The sequence below is a fragment of the Equus przewalskii genome, chromosome 20 (genome assembly GCF_037783145.1).
Source record: "Equus przewalskii isolate Varuska chromosome 20, EquPr2, whole genome shotgun sequence".
NCBI lineage: Eukaryota > Metazoa > Chordata > Mammalia > Perissodactyla > Equidae > Equus > Equus przewalskii.
Window position 1 is genome coordinate 28,092,388 of NC_091850.1, and position 17,394 is coordinate 28,109,781.

Sequence of the window (17,394 nt, forward strand, 5' to 3'; positions counted from 1 at the left end):
TAGCACAGCTTTACTTTAGAAAAATCCTCCAAAATTAGAATCTATCTCCTTGCTACTTGTTGACAAGAAGACCAATAAAGTTGTCTTAAAATAGGCAAGCCACTTGTAGTGCCTGTCTTCCATGGATTTGCCCAATAAAGTTTTGTTACTGAGCACATTAGATGCTTGATAAAAGGCAGATATTATTGCTGAAAAGGAAGGAGGGTAAACTCAAAAAAATCTAAAAGCAATTTAATATGTTCTTTTCTTTTTTAGAGACTGATCAGTTTATTTGAGTATGACAATGCCTGCTCCCTGATTTAGTTTATGAGATTGATTTGCTTAGAAAACATTGAGTACTTAATGTGCTTAAGGAATTATCTCAAAAAAATCATTTTGTGTAGAGAAAAAAACAAAAAGCTTACCATGATCTTTAATTTTTATTTCTAGATAAACACTTTTGTTAGTGTTTATGATGAATGTATACTCTGTGATGTGTTTGGAAATGAAATGTTCAAAATACTGTTTTTCACCACATTTAATGATGATCAGCAATATTTGCTGTACCCGTATTAGAATTGAACATCCTTTTTTTTTCATGAGGATGATTGGCCCTGAGGTAACATCTGCTGCCAATTTTCCTCTTTTTGCTTGAGGAAGATTGTCATTGAGCTTATATCTGTGCCAGTCTTCCTCTTCTTTGTATGTGGGACGCCACCACAGCATGCATGATGAGCCATGTCTAGGTCTGTGCCCTGGGTCTGAACCTACAAACACTGGGCCTCTGAAGCAGAGTGTGTGAACTTAGCCACTATGCCACTGGGCTGGCCCCCAGATTTTAACATTTTTTTAACCCATACTTTTCCCACTTTTTCTTAATTCCATTCTGGATCATTAATTTTAGTCAAAAAATATATCCCTAAGCCAAATTGTGTAGTCCGTACAGCTAATCAGAATGATTGCACAGGTCTCAAACTCAGATGCCTACAGGGGCCAGGCACATAAAATAGATGTGTGAACTGTTGTGGTTTGTAACACCATAGAGAGGGGACATGGCTGACTAGACGGTACATGTCCCTTAATAAAAAAAGGCATTCAGATGGATAACTGTGCTGATGACAAACGTGTCTGGTGGCTGAGGCGTACAGAGATAGGCTTTAGGGTTTAAATTTCCAGAAAACTTCCAGAAAGCCTTTAAAATAGAAGAAAAAAGTGGGATCAAAATATTCAGATCATGAACATCTAATTTGTGTTTCTCTTGACTTAAAGTGTGTTTTTTATTTATATGCTTCCACACAGTGCACAGATCTCTGCATTTAAAGATAAGTCTTCATCAGTTCCACCTTCCATATCAAATGGAGTCAGTGTTGCTTCACAAACACCTGTGCCGACACCTCGGCAGACCCAGAGAAACGAACCCAGGGCTCACTTACCAGATTCTTCCGATTCTGTTAGGCAGATGCTCCAAGATGAAATGTTTAAATTAGTTCAGGTAAGCACATCTCCAAATAAATAAGTAAATCTACACATGATATATATGTAAGTTTTTAAAATATGAAAAGTTCCAGAAATGGACAAGTTAAAATTAAATTGCGGAGTTTCTCTGGTTAGGGCATTCTTCATTTGTTATTCAGAAGTTCTTAACTCTAGGGCCTAGAGTCCAGGCTGAGCTGCCTACTTCTTACAGTGACTATTTTTACTGAGCTCTTGGGGATGCAGAGCTGCTCGTGAAAGTGAGGTGGGGGCTAATCAAACCAGAACAGCAGACTCTTGCTCAAAGGTATCCAAAGTTTATTCTACAATAGCCTGTCACATCATGTTTCTTATTTTCAAACCAAATTTTGGCTTGGGTTGAAATGTCAGCTGCATTTTGGAGTACTGTTCACCTTGACTTCCATCATTTTTTTCTCGCTTGGCTATCCTTTTCTCTGTCTGCCAACAATTTTTAATTATTTCCCTTTTCTATTTTATTCTTTAAGCATTAATGTCCCTCAGATCTAATCCTCTACTCATCTGTTCTACATTCACTTCTATATCCTTTTATGTGATATAATGTACCATTTTTGTATTGATGATTCTTGGCACTAATTTTCTCTTTGAATATGGGCCCTGATGAGAATACTTTTTCAACATGTCCCACTGTCCCAAGAAACTTACTGAAACTGACTTTATTCTTTTTCTCCCTGATCCCTTCTTCTCCTTTTCCATTTACTAGCACTATCTGTTCTACCAGCTTAAAGTTTCAGAAGCATTTCTCAAACTGTTTTTTTATATTACGTAGGGACTTTGCTGGTTACTGCCTGTATATCTAGTAAGTTCTGCAGATCATTGTGATGCACACAAAAGGTGAAGAATCACTGTCTTAGAGCGCTGTCTTTGCCTTCTTTCTCTCCCCATAGTGTTTTAGCATGCCCTCTTGATTCGTTTGCCCACACTGTATGTCAGCACAGCCACTTGCTCTTTCTATAGGTGTAGCCAGCCTTAGATTCTTAGAACTCATACTTCCATTATCTTATATATGCATTTTCTAGGACATTCTTCTTCAGATATTGTTTTAATACTATTATTTTCCCGTATTAAAATCTTCAGTAAATTTCAAGTACAAATTTGTATACTATATCAATCTTGTTTTAAAAATACAAAGAGTGAAAGGAAATACACTAAAAATTTCAATACTAGTTATCTTTGGGAGTAGGATTATGAATGACTTTTCTTTTTTATGCTTCTCTGTTTTTTTCTGTAATAAGCATATATTTCTTTTACAGTTGAAGGTAACATACATTTTTTTAACCTGCAGTGTTTCCCTATTGGTTTGTTTTATCAAGTGCAGATTCTTCTGCTGGGCTTGAAAGAACCCACAGCCAGCCTCTGCCTTACCCCTTTCCCCCCTATACTCTCACAAGTCCAGTGATCTCAAACTGTGGTCCCTGGACCAGTAGCATCAGCATCACTTACATGTTGGAAAGACAGATTCTCAGGCCCGCATCCCAAACCTACTGAAATAAAAAAATTGGGCATGGGACTCAGCGAAGAGTGGTTTAACAAGTCTTCTGAGTGATTCTGGTGCGTGCTGAAGTTTGAGAACTACTGCAGTAACCTATCGTCTCATTGTAGCTGCTAGAAATGTCCTGTTGTAGCTAAGCCAGTGTATGCTGGTGTTTCCCAAGCTTTTCTGCCCATTGAAATCGCTTGGTTATCTTAAAAAATGTTAACCCTGGCTCGCATCCCCTGACGTCTGGTTTTATCGGTATGGGGTATGGCCTGGCCTTTGGGATTTTTAAATGCTCCTCAGGTGATTCTAATGTGCTGCAGAGTTTGTCAGCCGCTTTGCCTTTCACCCAGTCGGCTCTTCCACAGGAATTCTGTACTCTTCACCTGTTTGCTCATCTCTGTTCTTTTTCTTTCCTGAAAACCTGTGTACAACACACCCATTCTAGGAGTTCTTCTTTCATTGTCCTCACTCTACTCCATCAGATCACTCCTTTGTGGTCCCTGGGATATTTCTGTAAACTGCTTTACAGATAGTCCCAGGTCTCAGTCATGAGTTCGTATTCGCAGCCAACAGCTCCTTGAAGACAGGAAGCTATTCTTTCTTCCTTATCTCTCCCAGTTGTGCTTCCTGCTTAGCATTCTTGGGGCTACAGATACTGAGAGAAAGCTGTGACTACTGTGGAATACTCAGCTGATTGTTGTTGACTCCTTAGATTCTTCTCATTATATTTTAAGATATTTCTTTAATTTTTGTTTTACTCCAGCTGCAACAGATCAACTTCATGAGCCTCATGCAGATAGTGGGATCATCCTTTGCTAACCTCCCAGATGTCAGTCAACTTTTACAGCAGTCTCAGTCTGTGCATTTGGTGGGAAACCAAGTACTGAACCCCGCAGGAGGGAGTGGTGATGTTGAAGACACCAGTAGAAGTCGGAAGGAGAGATTTTTCATTAAACCACAGTCTATGGGAGAGTGCACCAGAGAGCCTGGCAAGAACAGCCCAAACTGCCATAGAGGAATTTTGCAATCTGATCAAAATAGTAATGGAAATTTACAGGTAGTGCATTTAAAAATACCATTAAAGTTGTCCTAGTAGTTCAATTCTTGTTTTTTTATTTGAGTAAGTAACTTTTTTAGCAGTAACTATATTCCACACTCTCCAAACCATATTGAGCATTATTTACAAAATAAGGAGGTTGTAATATATTCTAAACTTATGTAATATGTTTTCTTTTCCAGAATGTTCCCCATGAGAGTATTCCTTTTTGTCACTTAGAAGGCCAACCTCAGAATAGAGGACTCACTCCACCGTCTCAAAACTTACCAACCACTTCATTGTCTCCAGGCCCTGCTGCACATACTCACCTCCAGCTTTTGTCCACATCTTCTCTAATTCCAAAGACACCTAGACTTATTCCCGTTGCAAAAACTTTAAGACCTGGTGATGGTTTTCCTTTGCTTCAATTTGAGCCCAAGCATGAATTTAAGCCCCTTTCCTTCCCTACAGGAAGAGTTGCACAAGTTCCCTTCAGGCCTCTGCCACAGCCAAGAGAGGCTTGGGGCTTAGCTGATTCCTTCCAACCTCCTTTGCCACAGAGAGCAATGCACACTGCTTCCACGTCCCATTTGAATTTGAGCCAGTATAATACTGAAGCCATAAAAAAAGCAGTTGAGCAGAAGAAATGGGCAGAAACGGTGACTACAGAAATCCCGAAGCATGTGAACTCGGATCAGAATGTTGGACAAGAAAACTTGACACCTCGACAGGACTTTTCAACAGTTATAAAACCAGAAAAACTATTTGATGTTAAGCCAAGGCCCCTTGAGATATCTCCTCAGAATTCCTTCGGACTTCCATTATTGCACCTGCAACTTAAACCTCATTATATATATTCCTCTGTGTCAAGAGCATCAGTTACAGTTCCCTCCGTACCTATCAGAACTGTAGCAGAAGAGAGAACATACCCAAGATTATCATTACTTCACTCTTGTCTCTCTCCAGGAAACATGGTAATGATTTTTCTGGGTGCTGCAGAAGCACAGCCCTACATTTTTCATGCCATGAGTACTGTATGTTTAATGAAAAGCTCTTACACATTTCTTTTTTTAATAATGCTTCTTTTATTGAAAAAAACATATAAAAATCAGGTTTAGGGCCAAGCTGGTGGCGTAGTCATTAAGTTTACACACTTTGGGTCAGTGGCCCAGGGTCACGGGTTTGGATCCTGGGCGCAGACTTACACACCACTCATCAAGCCATGCTGTGGTGGCATCGCATATACAAAACAGAGGAAGATTGGCACAGATGTTAGCTCAGGGCCAATCTTCCTCAAAAAAAAAAAATCAGGATTAAAATAATAATTGGCTATTTTAAAAGTTTTAGGTCTTTCTTTTCAATACCAGGATTTGCTGGACTTTTTCAGAGATATTTCTTCTGCTTAGAGAAGAAATAAGTAAAATAAATTGATCAGATATTCTTGTTCATGTTCTGTGTATGTGTGTCTAGAGAGGGAGAGAGCATTGTTTTAGTCTTAGCAATTGTGATATGATTGCCTTCAAGTCTGTTACAGGCTAAAATTGTTAAATAGACCCACTTTAAAGTAAAATAAAATAGGGGCCGGCCCAATGGCACAGCGGTTAAGCGCCATACATTCCACTTCAGCAGCCCAGGGTTCACTGGTTCGGATCCCGGGTGCGGACATGGCACCACGTGGCAAGTCATGCTGTGGTAGGCGTCCTACATATAAAGTAGAGGAAGATGGGCACGGATGTTAGCTCAGGGCCAGTCTTCCTCAGTGAAAAGAGGAGGATTGGCAGATGTTAGCTCAAGGCTAATCTTCCTCGGGAAAAAAAAAATAATAAAATAAATATTTTTATTTTTAAATTGTTAAAGTTGTTAAATAGACAAAGATTGAATCTTTATAAATCCGCCACATCCTCTTTAAAATTGTGACGTTTGATTTATGAAATTCAAATCGTTTAGACTCTAATTTTATAAGTCATTAGTACCACCGTAGAAAGGTGATTGAGTAATTCATTCTCTGGGGCCCTTAAAAGATTTCAAGATGGTGCTTTGAAAAGAAATGGTCATTCTTCAGAAAACGTATTTCTTACCATGCCTTCTTTACTTCTGAACATATTATGAACAAAAAAAGGATTAAAGGAGTGGAAAAGCAGACATTTTGAGAATGATTTAAAGAAATTTTATTAGAATAGTAGAATGAACCCCCAAATTTCCATCACTCAGTGTCGGTGGTTATCAACATATTGCTAATGTGTTCCATCTGTAGTCTCCATCCTTCTGTACCTTCCCTGTTCCAGAGAATTTTAAATCAAGTGCTAGACATTACATAATTTCATTTATAATTATAAGAGGGAAGATTTTTAATATGGAAAAGAAATTAGTAAGATGACGACTTCTAGCTTAATTTCTTAAATAGGATGATCCAGTGGAAATTTTCAGCACTCTAAATCATTTATTCTTTAAGATCTAGACGCTCATCTTACCAGTCCAAATCAATTTGTTATCTTTGGTATGTTCTATCTCTTGCACATCTTAGTTTAATGTTTTTCTCAATTTGTTATTAACATATTGCATAATTGAGGTTTGTAATTTTGAATTGTTATGCTTTGTGTCTGTCTTCTAGCACAAAAAACCACAGCTTATCCCACTTGAAAACCTCATTGCGTTTAAACAAAGCCAACAGAAACTAACACGTAATTTATTTGAACAAGGCGATCCTGGGCATCTTCAGCTTCTGAAGGTCCAAATGGAATCCTCTGAAGTGAGGCAAGGAAAGGACAGTAAAAAAAGGCAAGTTTTAAGTGAAATTTTATTTGAGAATATCACATACCTGCAAGTTTATTATTAGTTACAGTAATATAGTTATAAAGGTGGAAGTTGTATGCTTCAACCTCCCGGTCTATACACAACTGCATATTCAATTTCCTTGTCAAGTGTCATACACTTGGACACATCATGTGATGAGGAAAGTTTCTATCTTGTGGGAGGCAAATACTATTATTTTTTTCCATTCTATTAAGAAATTCTTTCCTGGTATTCATAGGCTGGATTCTTTTACATTTTTCTGTAACAGGATGAGCAGTCATCTTTTGCAGCACAAATGTTTGGTATCTCACGCGATATTCCATGTACTATCCAATACATTGAGCTGATGTTTATTGTTAGTCATCTTACTATATCCTCCAGACTCTTATATAGGAAGCACGAGAGCAAATAATGTGAATTGTGTCCGGGCACTAAGAAATGTGCAAGGCACTGAAAATGTGCAGGGCGCTGATTTCTGATAAAGAGCATTTATAGTGTTTTACTCATGATAAATGTTCAGTACATGTACTGACTGGTAGATTATTACGAGTCTAGAACATACTTAAAAAATTTCTTATTTATCAGACCGGAAAATCTGCTACCAGTGTTCCCTTTCCAGAAATGGTTTTTCCCTTCCTTTTTTTCCAGGTATCACTTCTTCAAAATAAGTCTTCCCCTTAACTTTTTGGGCCCTCTTTCCTTCTTCCTGGGATTTCGCTGAGGTGACTAGCTGTGCTTAACTTCTGCAAATAGGCAAATGGAGGTATCTGATAGGGCTTCTGGGGCCAGCTTAGAATCTTAAAAAAAGAGAGTTTGAAAATTACCTAAAAGGTATAATCCTGACCTGAGATTCCAGTGACTAACACAGAATAGTCAGTTCAGTAGTAGAGACGCTAGAAATAACTTTCATGTGTCTCTGACTTTTTGCTGTTTGCTTGTATTCTAGCATAATATCTTGCAAATTAAGTGCCGTTGAAAATAATTTAAGATAATTTTGATAACTGTTTCCCTATATAGCATGATACAAATGAAAAACTGATGTTATTTTAATAGTAAAAATATATTTTACGCTATTGTTTTTAACAGGCAAAGACGACGAGCTGAAAAAGAGCTGCAGGAAGAAAGATCAGAGAAACTAAGGAGAAAACCAAGTGTGACTTTCCAACCAGAGGATTCCATCATTAATGATAAGGATTCAGAAATAGTTATGAAATCCAAGGTATAGAAAAATTACTGTGCATTCTTCCCTGGTCTGCATGTACACAGAGTTAGAATGTCTTTGTGGCTCATCTAGTCTTCTGATTGCTGGAAACTTCTGATTGTGACTAGGAGAATCTTGACATCATTAAATACATAAGTCCCTGCTGTGTCCCTCGGCAGAATGGTACCGCACAGCAGTGAGTGTGGTAAGCAACTTGATGGTTAATCAAAAACTGTAGTTTAGAGCATCCGCCTGTGTTACTGTTTAATATCTGAAATCACTCTTTGCTTTTTTCTGTGACATTTGAATGCATGTGGTCTGTTAGCTGGGTTGCTCCTATTACAATTTCACCGATCTCTTTTAGGTGCCTCTAGGGCTTACCAAACCTGGGTTTCTTATATAAACTATGTCTTAAATCAGATGTTTTCAAACATTCCTTCTTAGTTTGGTGACTGTTTACCTATTTTTGCAAGAACAGATTAAATAAACAGAGATATAGTTTTATTTACATTGATTTTTCAAAGGCACACTTTTTCAGTAAGTCCTCAAGAGCATATCTGGAAACACTTAGTAAAAATGGTGAGTCCATGAACAATTTTGAAAGAATGGGGGTGCTATTTGAGTATCAAAGCTACTCTGCACGAGGGGATTGCGTATCATAACTTAGTAACTTTGCATCAAATTGGTGATGCTCTTTTTTATTGTTTGACTTGTGAATTTTGGGAACTACTTTGTAGAGTTACTTTGATGGAATCAATAGATATTTCTAGAATTATAGGATTTGAACCTATGCCTAAGAATTCAACAATCTTCATAGCTCTTGAACATTTTTTTCAAAATAATAAATGTCTTTGAGTTAATCACAGCTTGATCTTTTTGGGATCCATTTAGGAGCAACAAGAACATCATGGTCCCCAACCTTTGGATGACTTTGACATTCCTTTTGGTATGTATATGCTTGATTAATATAATGTCTAAGTTCAGAGTTAAAACCAGCTTTCTAGAAATATGTACATAAAAATGAGACCAACTTATTTTCATGTATCTTTGACAGGATAGCTTATGTGTGTGTGTGTGTGTGTGTGTGTGTGTGTGTGTGTGTGTGTGTTTTGATGTGTTATCCAATAGAGCAGTGGTTGACAAACTATGGCCCATAGGCCAGATGCATTCCATGCCTCTTTTTGTAAATCAGGTGTTATTGAAACACAGCCACGACCATTTACTTATCGTCTCTGCCAGCTTTTACACTGCATCAGGGTTCACTTGTTACAAAAGGACCTATGGTCCACAAAGCCTGAAATATTTACTCTCTGGCCCTTTACAGAAAAAGTTTGCCGACCCCTGCGTAGAACAATGCAATTAATTAAAATTTCAAATAAGATACTGTTATATAAAGTTTAAAAGGGAATTATGGAAGAACATGCCTGAATTCATCATAGAATATACATGCACGTTAAAGTAAAAGAAACAGTTCAGAAAAGAGAATTTGTTTATAGATAGTAAGCTATTTTCTTTCTTGAATTGGTCAGTTTATTTCTTGCACCTGAATATGTGTATTCCCCAAGGCTCTCTCCTCAGTAATTTTCATACACATACCCACAAACACGTGAACACTTTTCTGCCTCTAGGACCATTCATTCTTATGACTTCAATTCTTAAATTTTTTTTTTTTTGAGGAAGATTGGCCCTGATCTAACATCCACTGCCAATCCTCCTCTTTTTGCTGAGGAAGACTGGCCCTGAGCTGACATCTCTGCCCATCTTCCTCTATTTTATATGTGGGACACCTGCTACAGTGTGGCTTGATAAGCAGTGCTAGGTCCACACCCAGGATCCAAACTGGCGCACCCCGGGCCGCCAAGGCAGAGAGTATGAACTTAACCGCTATGCCACTGGGCCTGCCCCTTACATTTTTTTGATGACACTCAAATATACATCTGCCCTCTCTCATCTTTCTTTTCTACCTTCACCTTAAATTCAACATGTCCAAATTTTATTTTATTTTGTTTTTTTTTGAGGAAGATTAGCCCCAAGGTAACTGCTGCCAATCCTCCTCTTTTCACTGAGGAAGACGGGCCCTGAGCTAACATCCATGCCCGTCTTCCTCTACTTTATACGTGGGGTGCCTACCACAGCATGGCGTGCCAAGCGGTGCCATGTCTGCACCTGGGATCTGAACTGGCGAACCCTGGGCCACCGAGAAGCGGAACGTGCGAACTTAACTGCTGTGCCACCGGGCCAGCCCCTGTCATGTCCAAATTTTAAATTGGCATCTTCCTGTTAGTGATAGCATCATTCTTACCTTCAAAGTCACTTGATTTATCCCTCACCTCTATCACCCCATTCCTTCACTTAGCCCTTGACCTGGTCCTCCCTCCCTTTCTCGAAGCCACTGCCCTGCATCAGGCTTCTGCGTGCCGACAGCAAGCAGTCGCCTCCTAATGGACCTGCTTAGCTTCCATCTCTCAGCTTCCTAATCCATCTGGTATTCTTCTTTCCCACTCACTTGTCTTAAAACCACTTTATTTGCGTTCTTAATAGCTTATGTTTTTGTTTTGTAAAGGTAATACATGTTCACTGGAGAAAATTTACAAACTACAGATAAGGAATAAGAAGAATATTAAAATCTCCCGTAATCCTTCTGCCTAGAGATAACCAGTGTTAATATTCTTCCAGGGTTTATTTTCTAAATATCCCTACTTAAGTATATCTGCAAATACATATACATATACATATATACATATACACACGCTAGATGTGTACCGTGTCATTCCAGACAACAGTAATTCTCTAATTCTCTGACACTAACTGGGTGTCCTATAAATAAGTTATTTTTAACACTAATTACCTGGAGTTAGCATAGACCCCACAGATTAAGGGCTCAGTCCCACAAGACTCCCCGCTTCAGATGGCAGCTGTAAACGGGGTCCCCAGACACCTGTATTTCTGCTTGGTCAACTACAAATTCAGGAGTTCCTATGACCCCTCACCCCACTGGTTCTCTAGTTTGCTACAACAACTCACAGAGCTGGGGAAAGCGCTTTACTTATGAATATAGTTTTATTATAAAGGATGCAACTAAGGAACAGCCAAATGGAAGAGATGCATAGGGCAAGGTATAAGGTTAGGGTCACAGAGCCCAGAATCTCCCTTAGCCTTGTTGTTTCAGGATTTTTATTGAAGTTTCATTATGTAGGCATGATTGATTACATCATTGGGTGTTGGTGATTGAATTCCATCTCCAACCGCTCTCCCCTTCCCACAGGTGGGATGGGGCTGATAGTCCTAACCCTCTGATCATGTGGGTGGTTCCTCTGGTGACCAGCACCTGTTCTGAAACCATCTAGGGGTCTGCCAAGAGTCACCTCATTGGCATAGACTCAGATATCATCAAAAGGGGCTCATTATGAATAATGAAAGTTACTCCTATCACTCAGGAAATCCCAAGGGTTTAAGGAACTCTGTCTGGAACGGAGGACAAAGACCAAACATATATTTTTTATTACACTACAGTGCGCCATAATTGATTCTGTCTTCTGATTAGTCTCCCTGGGTGATCTTCCGGGAAAATCTACATCTAAACCCAAACTCCCATAATAGACTTTGAACTTTGATTCTACTGTCTGCTGAGCTTTTCCACTTGGGTGGAAATGACGTCAAGTACAGCATGTGCAGTCTGAATTCATTATTCCTCTCCCATGAACTGGTTTGTTCTCCTGTATTCTCTATCTCCGTTTGTGTCACTACCAACTTAGCCCCAAAACATAGGTTGTTCTAAATTCTGCCTTCCTCCTCCCCTTCTCTTCCAGTCAATGACCAGTTCTTGCCTCTTTTGCCTCCTTTCTAACTCTTGAATTTATCCTCTTCTCCATCCCTCACCATTACTAGGTACTTACTGGAACTGCTGCTGCAGCCTCATCTATCTGATTGCCTTACTTCAGTTTTATCTGCTCAAATCTATTTCCCACACACTGGCTGGGGTCATTTTTCTATAACATCAGTCTGATCATATCCCTTTCCTGCTTAACAATTTCTACTGGATCTTCATCAGCCAGAAGAATATCTGGGTTTCTAGGCTGGGCATACAGAATCCTCCCCAATTGTGGTTTTGATGCCGCCCAGCTGCCTTTGAGTGTCAACTTAGACACCAGCTCATTCAGAAAGTACGTTTTGATAACTTCTTGACACCCAATACCTCACCTCCCTTGAGTTAGGTACTCGGCTTCTGGGCTCCTGGTAATGTGCTGGCTTCTCAATGATTGCTTCCAATGTTTTGTTGTTATATTTAAGAAATGCTACAAGAGGATGTTAATACTTCAGCCGGATTGCATTTCATGGCCTCTGTAAGAAAGAAAGCTAGAGAATGTCAGGATGCAAGTACAAATACAGACTCAGGTAAAATGCTGTTTTACTTTAATTTAAAAAATTAATATATTTTGAAATACTTAATGTATCTAGATTTTTTCCTTCAAAACAGTGATTTAAAGGGAATTTTAAATTGTGATATTAGTTACTTATCCTAGGTTCTTGTCCCCAACCTTGGTATATACTTTAGAAATTTTAAACAAAATTAAGTTTTAAATTGAATTTGTAACTTAATTAAAACATAATGGGGGGGGGGCTGGCACCGTGGCCTAGTGGTTAAGTTTGTCACACTCTGCTTTGGCAGCCCAGGTTCGCTTCTTGGGCTCAGACCTACCAGTTTCGGGGACCATGCTGTGGGGGCCCACATACAAAATAGAAGATGAGCGCAGATGTTAGCTCAAGGCAAATATTTCTCAAGCAAAAGAGGAAGATTGGCAACAGATGTTAGTTCAGGGTGAATCTTCCTCAGCAAAAAAACCCCACAAAACAACGTACTAGGGATTTTTGTTCAGAAATGCCATGGACTACATCCTAAATCAGTAGAAATAATGTTTTGAATTTGGATTCTCTATGCCATTAATTGCCTTCACTGGAACTTCTTGCCTAAGATTGAGAGGCTTACAACTGTGGCTAGCAGAGTTGAGTTAGGAAGAGGATTAGATTGGGTTTAGTGTGGAAAGGGTATATGTAACTGTGTCCAAGAACAGAGGAAATAAATGTTGGAGGAGTTGTTTGGAATTTTGCCTGACAAACTTCCTCATTAATGTAAGTGCTCTCTGCCCTTTGTGTTATAGTAATTCTTTATATGATATTTGGAGAACAGTTTCTCTTAATTGTGTGTGGAACTTTGCAAGTACCTTTTTAAACCTCTAATTTTATATGTTGTAAAATGGTATTTGTTGGTATGGTTTCAAAATAATATATCATCATTGTAGAATATTTGGGTAATATAGCAAGCTACCAAGAAGATGAAATTAACTATAATTACACCACTTAGAAGCAACATCTTGATGATGTTTTTTCTGTGTCTTTTGTACATTTTACAAAGTTAGATGTGACGTATAGTACAGGTGTCCTCCCTCACTATCTGAACTCTCATTGTCCAGATATTATTGTTGTCGTCCCTGAGAGTTTAACCCTTCATGGGTCCTAGTGTTTGTTTTTTCCCAGGTACTGGGAACACTCTCCAATTAGAGTGTATCTTTAACATATTTTGTTATTTGTTTGCATTGTAGTACATGTTTGCTGCAGTGTTGACAATAATTTGTATCTGATGTGTTCAGTGTTATTGCATATTGCACACAAACTAATGGCTCAACTGAATGTTAATAAAAAGTGATGTTTGAAATGCTTTATCTTATTTGGCAATCCTTGATGGATTGTTATTTAGGTGTTTAAGAGTTGTTTAGGGGCCAGCCCCATGGTCGAGTGGTTGGGTTCGCGCTCTCTGCTTTGGCGGCGGCCCAGGGCTTTGCTGGTTTAGATCTTGGGTGCAGACGTGGCACCGCTCATCAGGCCATGCTGGGCAGTGTGCCATATAGCACAACCGGAAGGACCTACAACTAGAATACACAACTATTTACTGGGGAGCTTTGGGGAAGAGGAGAAGAAGAAGAAGAAAAAGAGTTGTTTAATGAAATTCGCAAAAATTGGATGGGCTGGGACACCCTTTTTTCCACATTTAAAATAATGCAGTAAAGTCTCCTGGTACCTGACTATTCAGTGTATTATCAGGAATGGATTAGATGTGGGTAATAGGAGTTACCTGTATTTTGTATCCTTTTCTTTTCACTTTGATTTCTGCTTATGCCAAACATTTCCGTGTGTCATCAAAAAATACATTGTAAGTGTTTTCCTTCTTCCAGCTGTGCCATAAAATATTTAACATATTCCTTATTGAATGCACTGGCTGGTTTCCAGTATTTTTCTCCTATAAATAATGCTTCAACACTTCAAAGTATTTTCTTGCATAAGAGCCTTTTTTTGTCATCACTATGATTTAGCTAATTTTTAAAAATCTTTACCAATGTGATTGATCAAAAGAAGGCATCTCACTGTTATTTTAAGGTTTGTTTCTTTTTGGATGAGGTTGGGCATGTATAAGATGTTTTTTGATGCAGATGACAAGTGTGCATTTGAGAAACATTCTTCAATGTATCTTTGAGAAACCCCTTGGCGGTGCTTTGCTTCTGGATCTTCTTCCAAAGTTGGCAGTCATTTGCTAGGAATCTGTTATCTGGGTAATCAGGCCCAGGATATAAATAGTAATAAGATCTGAATCCATCATATTAATTTTTAAAAATTAAATTCTTAAGCAGTCAATCTGCTTTTCTACCACTACCACCTTTTATACACAATATCTAAAAATCTGCATTCGTATACTTAATTTTTTCTGTTTGTGAAATCCTTTTGCTTTTTCTGTTTTCTCTTTTTGCCTCAAATCTTCTAATTGACTACTAGATAAAGAAGCTGCTTCTCAAGAAGTTGTTCCTGAATGTCATAAAAATCAACAAGACATTTCGTCCACATCAGGTGTGATTTCTTTCTTTTTTTTCTGATAATAACATGACTAGTTAAAGATTGTTGTCTGTGTGATGCAGACACCCTCCCATAAAAAAGCAGTTAAACCAATCAATTGATTTAATAGAGAATGATAATTTAAGTATTTTCATTTTCCTTTTTTCTAGTTTTTTGGTTGACACATGGTTTTAAATTCAAGGCTTGATGCAAGTTTCCTTATTCAATATGACAACGAGTTATATTTTGCATGTGGAATTTGAAAGTAATGTTCTATTAAAAATAATTGCTAGGATATAAGATTAGAGTCCTAGAGTGAAAGGCACAAAGTTAGACTGTCTGCTGACCTGCCCTAACAGGCTTCTTTGCCTAAGAAGCTAATGACTTTTGTGAAATTTAGATGTTAAACATTTTAAGTGGTAAAATTTAGCTGTGGGCTCTGTGAATATATTAAAAACCATTGAAATACACCCTTTTAAAGGATGTGGATTCTATCTCAATAAAGCTGTTAATATAAACAAATGAATAACAAGAAAGAGTGTTGAAAGTAAAAAAATTAGTTATGGGTTAATTTCCTAAAGTCTGGTTTTATTGAAATTCTAAATAAACAAACTCGACTTAATAATATATCTGAAATGGAAATAGGAAGTTATAGCATTTTCTTGACGAGATTTAGATACTTTATTGTTCTTGTGAATTGTTCATATAAGGAAAGCAATAGTCAGTCTGCATTTGATTATGAATTACCCTGGAGTAAACTGCCTGTAGAATAGAATGGAATTTGCTTTAATTTATTTATACCTGTGAAACTTCTACTTAGATTTTCAACAAATGCATTTTATGTTATTGGTTGCTAACTTCTTCTTACACAGTTAACGACTCAGAGCTATTTACAGATTTTTTTTATATTCCTAATTTTTCTTTTCGTAATTTTCAGAACAAGAACCTTTGAATGTTCCTCAGCTGTTGGCTCCAGATGTATATCTAAATCTCAAACTTTCCACTGAAATATCAAAGAAACCTTTGTCACCCTCAGCATCTGATAGGGTACTAAATTTGGTTTGCATTTTATGCGGAAGTTTTAATGATACCTTCATGCTAAAATTTATTCTGGTCATCTACATTATTCAGTTGTATAGATGAAATGAGGCTAAAAACTTCATCTATGTAGCATTGTTGGAAAGGTAAAAAAGTAATGTAAGATTTAAGTACTGTGCCCCCAACTGTTGTAAACTAAGACAATAACACATACTTCCTGCAGCTTTCCCTAAGTTAGGCTCATGTAAGCTCTTTTTGCCTTTTTTGGGAGAGGGCTGGGTAGAGTGGCCATATAGAGTAAAAAGAATGTAATCTTCTGTGATTTTACGTGTTTTTGCTCAGGTTGGATACACTTACATAAATGTGATTGACATTGAAGCAGATGATCTACAGGAGTTACCTGTCAGAGAAGAGCGTTCCGATGATAATATCAAACAGCAAGGTGATCATCCAGAAGTCCTGTCTTCTGCACAGTTACATTATATGGCAGCTTCTGTTACTAACGCTGTTCCCCTGCACAAGTTCAAGCCTCAAGGTAATAATTTTTTCTTACTTTTTAAGTAAATTTAAAACATTTTGAAAAATTCTTTCATACAGCATTGTTACCCTACTTATGTCTTTTAGCTCTCCTTCTGCAAACCCACTGTACTTTTGGATGTTTGTGTTCCCATTTAGAAATGTTCTATTAATCTTCTAAGTACCTTGTTTAGAAGTTTAGAATCAATCTTTATATACCTTTCATGTTCTTGATAGAATTTGCCAATTCCACTGTGGATTTATTTTTTAAACCTGCAGAAGTGTCTCCATCCTGTCTGGATGGAAGAAGCTGGAGAGCAGCCATTGCGGAAGTGAAGGAGCCTGGTGTCCCCTCACTTACACCACCAGACATACAGCAGGACAAAGGTGAATGCCCCAGTGTACATATAGCATGACTCTCCTCCTTCTGAATTACTGTCATGTTAGAAGTAAGCACTAAAACTTCGATATTGCAAAAGACACCAGAAAAAGGCTTCTCCCTTGCTAAGGAGAGTGGGGGTAGCTAGATAAATAAAATAAAGTCATGGTTCCGAAGTTGGGACCCATGACTATTTTGCAAGGAGACTGCAGATGTATTTGTGCATATATCTTTTCTCCAATTAATGAGGCTAAAAATAAATATCCTGTGGGATTTCATAAATGTTCTGGTATTAAAAGGAATTCTTATATTTAAAAATGTGGGAAATTCTAGAATAGCTCATAGAAAATACACAGGGGTGGTAGCTAACGGTCCTTTATTAGTAAAATATTCAGTTTTATAGTCATAAATCAGGCTGCATTATTGTAAAATATTTGCAAGATTTAGAAGGCTGTTTCTTCAAAACCTAGGTCTCACTTCCGGTGAATGATTAGATTAATCTCACATACACTTAGACTTCCTGCACCAGAAACCCAATGTTTCTTCTGGGTTCCACAGCTGTTGGAAGGAGTGGACCC

The 17,394-nt window shown here is 38.0% G+C and overlaps 1 protein-coding gene across 11 annotated transcripts in view; it reads left to right on the forward strand.

The window, feature by feature from the left end:
• Nucleotides 1–17,394, forward strand: part of CPLANE1 (ciliogenesis and planar polarity effector complex subunit 1) — a 114,841-nt gene that overhangs the window by 60,083 nt on the left and 37,364 nt on the right. For 8 of the 11 annotated variants that reach the window (XR_011530396.1, XR_011530394.1, XM_070586969.1 and 5 more), the window contains 11 exons: nucleotides 1,279–1,471; nucleotides 3,735–4,028; nucleotides 4,211–4,981; nucleotides 6,619–6,785; nucleotides 7,887–8,019; nucleotides 8,893–8,947; nucleotides 12,292–12,396; nucleotides 14,827–14,898; nucleotides 15,821–15,930; nucleotides 16,264–16,456; nucleotides 16,717–16,824. Coding sequence is in view for 8 of the 11 variants with exons in the window: in XM_070586969.1 (XP_070443070.1) it covers nucleotides 1,279–1,471; nucleotides 3,735–4,028; nucleotides 4,211–4,981; nucleotides 6,619–6,785; nucleotides 7,887–8,019; nucleotides 8,893–8,947; nucleotides 12,292–12,396; nucleotides 14,827–14,898; nucleotides 15,821–15,930; nucleotides 16,264–16,456; nucleotides 16,717–16,824 (2,201 nt within the window). In the remaining 3 variants the exon portion in view is untranslated. The remainder of the gene's footprint in view (nucleotides 1–1,278; nucleotides 1,472–3,734; nucleotides 4,029–4,210; nucleotides 4,982–6,618; nucleotides 6,786–7,886; nucleotides 8,020–8,892; nucleotides 8,948–12,291; nucleotides 12,397–14,826; nucleotides 14,899–15,820; nucleotides 15,931–16,263; nucleotides 16,457–16,716; nucleotides 16,825–17,394) is intronic. The other 3 variants (XR_011530395.1, XM_070586973.1, XM_070586975.1) reach the window with 1 other exon arrangement.